Source organism: Solanum tuberosum, unplaced genomic scaffold, assembly GCF_000226075.1.
Source record: "Solanum tuberosum cultivar DM 1-3 516 R44 unplaced genomic scaffold, SolTub_3.0 scf00344, whole genome shotgun sequence".
In the NCBI taxonomy this organism is placed as follows: domain Eukaryota; kingdom Viridiplantae; phylum Streptophyta; class Magnoliopsida; order Solanales; family Solanaceae; genus Solanum; species Solanum tuberosum.
The window spans coordinates 218,306-231,468 of record NW_006239273.1 but is presented as its reverse complement, the minus strand read 5'-3'; the positions used below and the strand labels follow the sequence as shown (position 1 = coordinate 231,468).

Here is a 13,163-nt window from a genome sequence, read left to right as displayed (position 1 = left end):
AGAATAGTGGGGGGGGGGGGTCAAAAATTTATTTATTTTTGACTTTATTTTCGACTCTAACGCGCCTATTTTATTTTTTAATTTAATTAAATTTCCACGTCAGTTCTGAGGTGGTATTAGTTACAGTTTTAACAAGAATGAGTGTGTAATAGGTAGTCATGATAGTTTAAGCGTGCAACAGACTTTTCGGGACAAGTTGAAGGGGGAATTTATGCCTTTTTCCATACTTTATTGTACATATCAACATGTGTATCAGCAGAATCCAGATCATCACCCGGACATGATTTGCACTCTATTATTCAAACCTACAAATGAGTGTGCCACCAAAAAATGTTTCAAAACCCATGGTAATTCTACGACAATGGAACTGACAAACAAACTATAATCATTGTTATCATGGTTGAGTGCAAATGTCAAAATCTCGGAAACTTCATTTTAAAACCATCTCATAAGAACCAACTCATGTTAGTTTTGTCATATAGTCTACCAATGATATGACCCAGTAACATTGCAAAGCCTGTGATAATTATAACCAAAAGTGAAGAGAAGAAGAGATTGTTATGTTTTTGTTAAATAGAACTTGTGGCTCAAATAATGATGCTCATAAGAAATGTAGATGAGGTATTTAAGAAATCATTTAATATATTCTTTAACGCGGGGTCAGATTCAAAAAATTTCATTTCTTTTTTTCATTTAACCATTTTTTTGGAGTAAGGTCAAGTTGTATTCTTCAACAATAAGGGTGTACTGCTCATTTGAACCATTAATTATAATTCAGAAGAACATTTTTCTTCGTAGGTTACTAAGAAATCTCTCTCTTAACCTTACTTCCAGACCCAACTCATATATATTTTATACATGATTAGATTCATACTTTAAGAGGACATGTTGAATATCAAGTAATCAATTTTACCAATAAGATAAGGAGACTTACTTCATATTTAGAGTCAACAAAAATACAATTTATCTCAGAGAGGTCTGACGGAATTTCGGTGGAAAAATTAATGAATATGAGAATGGCAATAGTTAACCTCATTGGTAGAACAACTTGTTTAACTAGTGACAAATGAAATGAAGTATCATAAAGTCCCATGGAAAGAAGAGTGTCATGCTTTATCAATTTATTAAGAGAACTATTCTGTAAACCTTCCTTACAAGAAATAGGGTAAGTCCTCGCATGATTTGATCTCCAAAATCCCATCTTTTGAGCTGCAAATTCCAACATCGGCTATATCTTTTACAAGTGGCAGAATTTTTTCTTCATCCAATACTCCAACCTTTGTGATAGGAAGAAAGACAAACTTTAAAAGTTGTATAGACAATCACAAATGGTCAAGAAGCCCATATACACAACATATTTTTCAACTCACAGGATAGTGATGACCAAAGAGTGCCTGGAGGAAAGTGAGAGGCGTAGCATGTAAAGGCTGCAAATGATGATAAACTGTCACAAGAGGTAGGGGATGCCTTGAGCCATCCATATTTACATTATCATATTCCGGTTGCGGCCACTTCCCAGTTTCAACAAGAACAAAAGGAACCGGAGTCGAAGATAGAGAAGCACAAAAGCTTATATTATGAAAACAAAGAGAGCTATACAACACTTTTTATGCACAACACTTTTTATGCAGAGAAATTTGCAACCGAAACACAAGCTAGACAAGAGTACAATGCTTCAATAGGAGAGAAGAAAAGGATAAGAGCAAGGAAAAGCTGTGACATTCACTATGGGGCAGAGGCAGATCAATGTAAAATGTGTTGGGTGCTCGACCACCCATTAACCCCGACGCGAACTATATATAATTTCATAGAAATTTATAAACGAATGAGAAAAACTAGTTGCACCCATTCAACCAAATGTCAAATGGGTGTTCTGGTTGGAAGTTGAAGGTAAGGTTTTTGATAAGTGTGGTTGTGGTTTGATTCCCTGTTATAACCTGTTTTAAAACTTGAGGCTCTTCTTTATTTATTCATTCTTGTTCACTTTCTCTTCTTTTCTACTGTGCAGACTCTTTCTTTTTTTCTTCTTGTACTTCCTTTGTTGATTTTCCGCTTATTTGGCTGACTTATCCGTTTAGTTTTTCACTTTTCTTTTTTTATTTGTTTATCTAATTTGTTGAGACAAAGTAAGAGAAAAAGATATTGTTTAAACCATTTTCTTCCCCAACTAAAACTGTATAGCAACTGAGCACTTACCCTTGTAACTTTTAGATTATGAATTTGAATTAATGTTTTTATTTTTATATATATGGTTTTGGTTGAACCCATAACGTCAAGGTTATATCCATCACTGTGTCTAGCACCCACAACCTTAAAATCCTAGATCCACCGCCGACTAGGAACCAATCGATTCTAGGTTAATTAGGCCCCAAAACTATAGAAAAAAATTTGTCGGATTGTTTTGGAAAAAGGCTTGGGCGATGTGCCCCATATGCGCCAAGAGGGCTGGTGTGGGGCGCCAACAGTGCACCCAATCAGACCCCAGTAAATGGGGTCCTGGCATGACACGCCAGCAGTGCGCCCAATCAGATCCCAGTAAATAAAGGTCTGGCACCCAATCAGACCCCCAGTAAATGGGGTTTTGGCACGATGCACCAGCATTGCGCCCAATCAGACCCCAATAAATAGAAGCCTAGCACGACGCACCAACAGTACGCCCAATCAGACCCCAATAAATAGAGGCCTGACGCGACACACCAGCAGTGCGCCCAATCAAACCCCCAGTAAATGAAGGCCTGACGCGGCGCTGCTGAAGCGTCAGGCCACCTTCTTCTCCGTTCTTCGATCCGTACTTGTTCCTTTGAATCGAGCTTTCATTTTCTTCTTAATCCTAATTATCTAAACCTTCATAAATCATTGAGAGATCATTCATATATCCTAAACATGTCTCTTAATTTCACTTTTCAAATTAGAGTAAAGATTAAGAGTAAAGTTTGAGAAAACCTTTGAGTCCCCTTTTGAGAAAGTCGTTGAGTCAAGGTGAGAATTCCTTTGAAATTAACTATAGCTTTGAGCTAAGTTTTGAGGAAGTAACCATGAGAGTGAGAAGAGTTGTACCTATGAGTTCTATATTGTCATTTAGACCCTTGAGTTGAGTCATTCATGTCCATAATTTCACATGAACTCTATGAATTGAATGTTCTTGAGATGAATAGTATCTTCGAGTTCCAATTTCTTGAGTATTGAGTATCTAATCCTTTTTGAAACTATATTCCTAATTATGAGAAGTCTATATGTTATTCATGAAGGTCCTAGAGTTGAGTCGTTCATTCCCATAATTCTACATGAACCCTATGAGTCGAGCATTCTTGACATGAGTAGTATCATCGAGTCTTTGAGTTTTTGAGTTATTGAGTTCCGAGTATTGAGTTCTATATATGGTTATTGAAACCCTTGAATTGAGTCGTTCACGTCTATAATTCAGCATGAATCCTATTTTGAAAATGTTTTTTCAATTATTTATAATTTATTTAAAGACATGAGTAAATGAGTATGAGGATGAGGAAAGTCAAGTCTCATTTTTCAAAATGATTATAAGGGAACTAAGTATTTCCAAGAGTATATACTTTTACATTCAACACGAGAGGAAAACTTAATTTCCAAATGAGTTCATGAGGAGTTTTGAGCATAGTCTCTTTTAAGAGAATCTTTTGAGTAATAATCTCAAAGTATGAGGATGTGGAAATGTTTTTAAACATATGATCATGAGTTATATTATTGAGAATAGTATTGAGCACCGATATGGGGGACGAGTTCAGACAACTCAAAGTCCTCAATAAATCATGTATGCCAACATGGGTAAAGGGTCATACTTTTTAGATGATTCCTTAGTACTTTTTAAGCATAACTTAATGGATCGACTTAGTTGAGAATGTATTATACTCCGGCAAGGTATAGGACAGTTCTGGCAGCGTGGGCGAGACAGTATCTCATCACGTAGCTCATAGTGATGGTTGTCGGTTAAAGAATCTCCCAAATAAGAGTTATTATTGTATTCTTACATACAATTGAGTTATTATTGTATTTTTACATACAATTGAGTTATTATCTCCTGTTTTAATGGTTTTCCATATATTGCATTTTTTATTGTTGCTTTATCTTTGAGTTGAGTTGGGTATCTTTGAGTTGAGTATCCTTGAGTTGAGTCAAGTATCTTTTAGTTGAGTATCTTTAAATTGAGTATCTTTGAGTTGAGTATTCTTGAGTAATTAATTATGTCTTGAACTTCTACAATAACAAGTACTCTCTCCTTCCACTTTTACATATACACTTTGAACTTTGAAAGCCTCTTATATAAGAACAATAATTAATATAAGTATTTTACTACAATACTCATATTAATTAATATGTAATCTTAGTCAGGTCTCAGAATGATCATTTGGAGGATAAATAAGTAATGTTATGTATAACATAATTTTTTTTTATATTTTCCTGACAATTAAAAATGAATAAAAAAATAATATGAGACAAATATTTTTAAAAAATACGTCAAATAATTTAAAATGGAGGAAGTAATTATATTATTAGTTTTATATAGACTAGAGTTATGTAGATTTTAGCTTAGAAAGTTAACCTTACCTCTTGAAACAAAATTGAGCTACTTATGTCTGAACTCTCATGTCTTACAAACGTAAGCATGACATTTACTTAATTTTAGATATGATACTGTAATTAAAACGGTGTTTAATACTTTAATTAGTTGTGGAGGTACTTGTAGACATTAAAATTTTGTGGGACTCTACAAGACGTGTTCAATTCGAATTGAGGCTCTAGAAGGTGTGTTCAATTTCAATTAGAGTTCTTAGAGGCTACTCAACCCTAAACCCTAGTTCATGCCTATATAAAGGGTACTAAATTTCCTTAAAAGGCATCTCGAATATTCCGTAAATTGATGGAATATTCATATAGAGGTCAAATCTAAATCATCCTAGTTCGAGAAATACGCCACTAACGTCCCTCGAATCATGGACAAATCTTAGGAGAGTAGAATCAAGGGAGGAACAGAATTGTACCAGCAATATTTATCAATAAAGTTATGTTTCTTCTTATTTTATTGTGATTGTAATTTATTTTCTGTCACTTTAATATTTGTTGCAAGTAGTTAATTACTGCATATACACATTAATAACTTTTTTTTAAAAAAAAATCCAAAATAATCTGTAGCCGCTATAATTTTTGTCACAACCTCTGTCCTTCGAATGAACACTCTATGGTGAGCACTTTGTGCGCATTGGATAAATTTCTCACAGTGTAAATCTCGTGTGACAGACTCGATTCTGAAGACATTGAGGGAGGATATATCTCGAATTATCCGTGGCCCACCCTCCAAACCATCCATGTGATGAGCACCCTACATATTAATTAATTAATAATTTGCTAAGCTAAAATCTACATATTCTGTCGTGTGTATATGTCTTAGGAAGTTGAGTGCTCCACTTGGACTTAATCCAGTATAGAACCGACATAATTTAATTAGGGGCTACTTTTAATCATCAACGGATTTAGTTGATTTAATCAATTTTGGTTCAAATAATTTTGTGATCAACTTGTGATATATAGCTCGTGATCAAAGAAAAAGGATATTTATTTCATTATTAATAATGATGATAAATTCACGAGTGAACTATTTATGACGTTTAAGTGACCTTTTGTGAACTTGACTGCTCTACTTCCCTCACCAAATAGATATAATAATTCATTTGGTTCAATTGTTTGACTTATTTTTATTTAATATGAAATTAAATAAATAAATAAATAATTTAAATCCTATGGTCTTTGTCAGAGTGTGTAAAAAGTCTCACGTAATTGATTGGGGATGGACCAGCAGACGTCATTCTGCTTATATAGACTTGAGCAATCCTCTCAACATGAGCTAACTTTTGGGGTTGAGTTAGACTTAGATATCATATTTTTACAGTCATAAATTAAAGATATGTCAAATGTAGTAAAATATCTTATAATTTTAAACATGTAATACGAAAAATAGAAACTAAAGAGATACTCTCTCTGTCCAACTATAGTTGTCCAGTATTGTCTTGGACATAATACAAATATATCTTTTAACTTGGTTTCAGTTGACATCTATGTCTTCTAAATTTGGTTGTGCACAACTAAATACTTAAACTTGCATATAATTGAACAAGTAGACACATGCGTCCTACGTGACATAATGCATGCAAGACTTCACATAGGACACAAATCGTCATGTAGGATGCTACATAGGATACATGTGTCTATTTATTCAATTAATATTTTATACAAGTTAAAGTATCTACTTGTGCACACCCAAAGTTGGAGGGCATCATGTCAGTTGAAGCCAAGTTAAATGACACGTTTATGTATTATGCTATTGACTTGGCACACACCTTAAGAAACAATAAATAATAGAGATAGTGTTACTATATTATCCTTTAAATATATTAAATTTAATACTTTGAAAAATGTATTAGATATTGAATAGTACTTGATACCAAGGAAAAACTAGACACAAAGTGCTAAATTATCTCTTGATTTTCAAATTGAACAACTATTGTCGGACAATTATTTTAAATAGAATGGACAATTAAAGATTGACGGATAGAGTATTAAAAAAGCAAAAAAAAAAAAAAATCATTGTGGAAAAAAATATATGTCAAACAAATCGAGGGAGTGTATGAAAAAGAGAATTTAATTGCGTGCAACACGGAGGTTCATACATGAAATATTTAACCAAAACCAATAATTCAATGAGTAATTGTAGCCTAGGATTATTAAACTCATTTTTGAAATCTTAAACATTTGATTCCATAATTTTCATGTGGATTGAAGTCTTTCTTTTCCTTCCTATTTGTGTTTTTTTCCATCCAAATGTTAAGAAAATTGAAGTATTGACTTTATTATAATAGAGACAAAATAAGTTTGAACATGCCATCAAAAAATGTGGTGCAGGGGATGATGTTGCTCCTTCTTTAGGTCTCGAGATAGAGCCTTGAATATGAAAAAATCTTTGGTAGGGCGCACTTTTCCTCGAATGGGACCTTACGTGACGCGAATTCAAATTAGTCAGACTCCAATATGGATACCAAACATCATATGAAAAAATTAAAAAAATTGAACATGTTATAAAATAGACCCCAAACAATGAAAAAGAAAGTGTAGGCTCAACTAGTTAGGTGAAGAGCAAAGATGAATTATAGAGAAAAGGTAAATTTAATTAACATGTAAGGAGTGAGTCTGAAGCAAAATTGATGGATTAATGACGTGAGTTTGGAGAGAAAATCTAGACCATAAAAGATAAATAGTTGTGAAAATAAGTTTCACAAAGTTTAGCTTTGATATCTTAGAAAAATAATGAGTAAAGTAGTTCAAGATAATTAACAATCTCTTTAGAGATACTTAAAAGGCCAATAAAAGGTATGCGTATGATAAAAAAATTATTTGCGTCAAATATTTATATCAAATTAATAATTACATGATATATGTTTGTATATAAACTTCTATCATAAGTTAAATTAAATTGATTTGGTGTAAGCACTCGATGCAGATAAGTATTTAGTTAAAATTGATCTGCATTGAAAATTTATACTAAATCAATTAAATACATGAGATATATTTGTATATAAATTGTTATCACTTAACCGTATTAATTAATTTATATTTTTAACTTTATTAAATTACTTAAAACCACGATAACATGAAAAAATTTAATATGGTAGATGCACAACAAACAAAAGTTGTGTGAGGCTCCACTAATTCCTTGACACTTGGATATAATAGGCCCATTCTTTGACTTTAAATCTCCAAACATTAAAAAAAAAGAGAAAATATGATTTAAAATTGGCATGACCCAATAAAATTATACTAAATAATATAAATAAAGTGAATTATGGGGTCCACTATTCTTTAAGCTCATCATATCCCAAAATAAAAATAAAAATAAAAATCCAGACATCATTCTTCTTCGACTTCGAACATTTTTCTTCTTTTTTTTCTTCTAAATTGAAAATTTTATCAAAATATATCTCTCAATATTAGGAATTGGCAAAAAAAATATTGCTGAAATATTTTTGTAAGAAAATTTGAATCGCTAAGTACAAATATAATTAAATTTATATATATTCAAAATGATTTTTGTAAAAAATATTCGAAATGATGTTCATGTTTGAATGTACTTTAAGACAATATTAAAAGTGAAAATTGAGTTAAAAATAAATTATTTTAACAAAGTAAATAATTTTTATGTTTAAATTGATCCTAAAAGTAGAAGTTAAAAAGAAATGAATTAGGAAGATGAAAATTTTAAAATACGATAAATGAAAAATGGTTTAATCCTATGATACGAATATGAATTATATTTGTATTTAAATTTGACAATTAATATCTTAGGTAATTATTTAACCATAAAAAAATATTTTTATTTATATTATAAAATTGAAGGAGTAATTGAATGGTTTTCAAATATATATATATATATATTTTATTTTAAAAAAAAAAAAAAACTGACAAGAAAAAAGAAGAAGAGAAGACCATGAAAGAGAAACAAAAGGCAAAGAAATAAAAATCAAAAGTGGGTCCCATAAATCAAAATATAATTGTAATAAAAAATACCTTCACACAACTAATACAAGTTGTACATCTCCCATAGTAAAAAATTTCCGATAACATCAGTGCAGATAAATGTTTACCCACAAATAACATCTTTTTGTGTGTTAAATTGAAATGATATTATATAAAATGTAATATGAAATATTTATTTTTAGTTGAGTGATTTAATTTCAGTATGAAATGTACATTTTTGACAACGACAAAAACACGTTCCATGAAATTTTAGAAATGAAAGCAATAGATGGTTATTAATGAAAAAACGGGGAAGAAATGAGTAGGAACAAAAGGTTTTTCAAAAGTAAACACGACAAAAATTTAACCACATCTTATGTTTCACACATTAAAAGGGAAATTCTTATCATCTTTTTCTAAGTTCTTTTTTTATATATAGGTCTTCATAATACGGCTAGAAATAAAGGTTTTTCTTCATGAATCAGTAAAAAATTGTGTTGTAGAATATAATTTTTCTATTCATTTCGCCATCAAATCAACTCTTTTTGAAAGAATGCATAGTAGAATATAGATTTTTATTGAAATAGTGACAAAAATTCTAAAAAAATTTATATGAAAATTTTACTATTTTTTTTCATGATTCGATAATATATATTTAAGTAGTCACTAAACACTTTTCAATCTGACATATAGTATTTATTTTTATTAGTGTAGCTACAAATTCCTTGTTAGACTAGTGGTTGGAAAAGTTGGGACATTTACTTATTTTCTCTATATACTTTGCAAGTCTTTCTTCAACTTGTATGACTATGTCTAGTGGACATATATATAATAACTTTTTTATCACTTCTTTTTTATTTCTAAAGTAAGGAAAAAGTAATTACACGAGTTGGGCCAAAAAAAGGCTAAATCCTATTCTAGTCTATATTATAATTTTTTTTTTCATTTTTTAAAATTAGTTGGTGGATAAAGTTATTTAGTACTCTCTTCGTCATATTTTATATGAGTTAGTCTGATTCAGTATTGAGTTTTGAAAAAAAAAAAAAATTGAAACTTGTGGTCTAAAATATGTGATAGATTTTTGTGTGGCCGTAAATAATTTCATTAAGGGTAAATGAACATTTTAAAGTTAAATCATTACTTAATATAAAAATGTGTCATTTTTTTTATGGATTGATTAAAAAGGAAAGTAAGTCACATAAATTAGGACAGAAAAAATATATATCTTGATGAAAGATATTAAAGACACTATAAAATTAACGAAATGTCCTCAAATTGATCCAAACACTACTATTCTTAAAAGAATGATAATAATGATGCTTATTGTAATATTTAATTATGCAGATCTCCCTTATTATTTTGTGTATCATCTCACTGATTGCCGATTAGACAACTTAATTATTACCCCTACCAGTTATATATTAGACTAGACATAAGTGCTCGTGCTAGCATGAATTCAATATCTATTATTCTTTTGTCTCACTTTATGTAATATAGATAAAATTTAGAGAGTTAATTAAATTTTAATATGATTTTTAAATGTTTTAAGTTGTTAATTATTATAATTTATAGTACTTTTTATACAGTTTTTAAATAATATATATGTTACTTCTCTTGTCCCAATATATGTAGCACAAAAGAATTTCAAGAGTTAATCAAATGTTTTTGTTATTGAGATTACAATACTTTTTACGTAGTTTTCAAATTTAAAATACATGTTACTTCTTTTGTCCCATTTTATGTGACACAAATAGATTAATTTTATGAATAAATCATATTTTTTATAAGAAATCAAATTTATTTTTAAAAAAAATTTAAGTAGTCAATTATCATGAAATATAGTATTTTTTTACGCAATTTTCAAAAATATAAATAAAATTTAAAAATAAGATAAATAAATTAAAACGGAAGAAAAAAGTAGGCAAATATATATATATATGTAAGTGTGGAAGAACACAGGTGATGTAGGAATGATGTTGACCATCACATGTGTGGTTATCCACGCTAATATATAAGTAGTAGATATAACAAAACTTTATAACATATACTATCGAAAGGTATATACTGTCAATGAAATTTTTGGATCAGCCTGCTTTACCTTAATTGTTATTTGAATAAATAAAATTTATATTTTGATCTGAGTGGGGCTTCATTTTTTTCTGCATGTATATAAATTTTTGAAATATACAATATCTAAGAAATAAATGGAGGTAAGAATTTTTAAAACAAATTGTACTCCTTCAATTTAATATACGTGTCCCATTAATAATAAATAAATGGTCCAGATCTCTTTTGTTATAACTAAATTTTACTATACATGAATATGTGTATTAATTAAATTGAAGATCCAACCAATATGAGTTGTGGTGCACTGATAGGAGTCCTTCACCCTTAATCAGAGGTCTCGAGTTCGAGCTCTGGGTATGGAGAAAATCCTGTTGGAAGCGCGTCACCCGCGAATGGGTTAAAGGTGCATGTGTGTTTACGTTATGGTGTACATCGGTTGGTTCAATTTGATTTTATGTATTATCGATTTTATTTATTAGTTTCCGATTTTTAAATAAATTAAACTTATAACCAAAACCAATTAGATATTTTTAATCAATTTTCGATTTATCGGTTTTGATCCTTAACGGTTCGATTTTTTGATTTGACCATTAAGACAAATACTTATAAAACAAATATATGACTTCTCTAATAAATTTGACGCGACAACACAATATATAATGTAACTTTACAAATGCTCATAAAATACAAACAATATATGACTTCTCTAATAAATTTGACGCGACAATACAACAATATAACTTTACAAATGCTCATATAGAAACAATAACAACAAACATGAAAAAGAATTATACAAGTGTAACACAAAGATAAATCAAGTTAAATATGATTTTTATTTTAGATTTGACATTTTGTATAATGTGAAGTTGTGAAGTGTGAATTGAAGCCTAGATAGACAATAACTAGTAAGATATTGGGATTAATATATAATATTTATGTACAAATAAAAGTAGTAAATTACTAGTCTTAATAGGTTATCGGTTTATCCAATAACCCAATATTAAAAACCAATATCAAACCGATAACATTAAAGTCCGTTAACCCAATAATTCAATAATATTTTTTTATTCAATTTATAGATCGATTCGCTTTTTACCCGCCCCTAATTTATATAGAGTAGCTGACATCTTATTAAATAACATACACATTATTCGCACTATTCACTTAAAGGTGCAATTTAATGTTCATGACGTAGCTAGGGAGATCGATCATTATAAGGTTTTAGGTTAAAATTTAAATTGACGAAATCATACACTCCATATCTTTAATTTATATACAGAAAATGATTTAATATTTTATTTTGAGAAATAATAAGTGGCTCACAGGGGATGAAAATAATAATAATATTATATTTGTGCTTTATTTAAGTTTTAGTAGACATAAATATATATTCTCTCCCTATATATATATATATATCAAAAGTAATAAATATCTCGTAAAATAATCAAGATGTGCGCAAACTTATTTAGATACCACCATTATTTTTTAAAAAATTACATGCAAACACATTATTTTTTTACCTTTTTTAAAAATAAAAAGAAAACTTGCCGGCACAACCTTTATTTAAAAAATAAATTAAAAAAAATAGAGACAATTTTTATTTTTCATCCATATATATACATAATTGGAGTGAAAATAATGACTAGATATTAAGACAAAAACCAAGCTACCAAATCACTATGCATGGGATCAATATTTTCAACCGTTGCTTCTTCATTCATGGAGTCATTATTAATGTCTAATAATGAAATATTTGACATATTGTTATTCTCTATTCAACATTTCACCTAAATATTCCCAATCCCAACCATCAAGGGTACCATGATTATCCACATTTAATATTTCATTATTATAATTATTATTGTTATTGTCGTTTATTTCAAGATTTTCTTCTTCGCCACTCCATAAACAATTGAAAATGAAATCTTGGTCCAACTCTGCTTCTTTATCGTCCATTAGCATAATATCGTCATGCCACAACATTTGATCATCGTTATGATAGAACTCCATTGCATTACTATCGCCATTGGGAATGGTATTTATGGTTTCTTTCTCCATATTTGGCGTTGATGACGTAATGTGGACTATAGTTTCACTTCTGAAATTCGAACCGCTAATTTTAGTTTTCCCTTTTCGTCTATGTTTGATAATTTGTTGTTGTGTTCCTTTTTTGGCTAATTCGACAACAGCTTGTGGCAACTTTTCATCACTTGGAATCCTTAAGCTTTCTACTTTTCGGCTCAAACGAGAATTCCAATAATTTTTTATCTCATTATCTGTTCTATGTGGTAAATGTTTTGCTATTAGAGACCACCTGCAAATTACACATTTCTTAATAATTTGTTACCACTACAATACAATAAAAAATAAATATAAGTTCCGTGCATGGACTGATAATGTAGAATAAATTCATAAGTCATTTATAGGTAATTACCGCTAAATTATTTATACAATTAAGTCATTTATAGGTAATTACAGTTAAATAATTAAGATAAGCATTAAGAGTAACAAGATTAACATGGTAACTATAGTCTATTTTTTATTTTATATATATATATATA

The 13,163-nt window shown here is 29.6% G+C and overlaps 2 protein-coding genes across 2 annotated transcripts in view; both read right to left on the bottom strand.

The window, feature by feature from the left end:
- LOC107063398 (uncharacterized) overlaps window positions 1-1,930 on the bottom strand; it is a 3,709-nt gene extending 1,779 nt beyond the window's left edge. Inside the window, exons 1-2 of the mRNA XM_015315245.1 lie at window positions 1,371-1,930; window positions 1,156-1,277 (exon numbers count right to left, since the gene is read on the bottom strand). Coding sequence (XP_015170731.1) covers window positions 1,156-1,277; window positions 1,371-1,481 — 233 coding nt within the window. The 5' untranslated portion in view covers window positions 1,482-1,930. The remainder of the gene's footprint in view (window positions 1-1,155; window positions 1,278-1,370) is intronic.
- A 10,321-nt stretch (window positions 1,931-12,251) lies between these two features.
- The window catches only part of LOC102592639 (transcription factor MYB12-like), a 4,236-nt gene continuing 3,324 nt past the window's right edge, over window positions 12,252-13,163 (bottom strand). The window contains exons 3-4 of the mRNA XM_015315232.1: window positions 12,501-12,916; window positions 12,252-12,340 (exon numbers count right to left, since the gene is read on the bottom strand). Of these exons, the coding sequence (XP_015170718.1) occupies window positions 12,252-12,340; window positions 12,501-12,916 (505 nt within the window). The remainder of the gene's footprint in view (window positions 12,341-12,500; window positions 12,917-13,163) is intronic.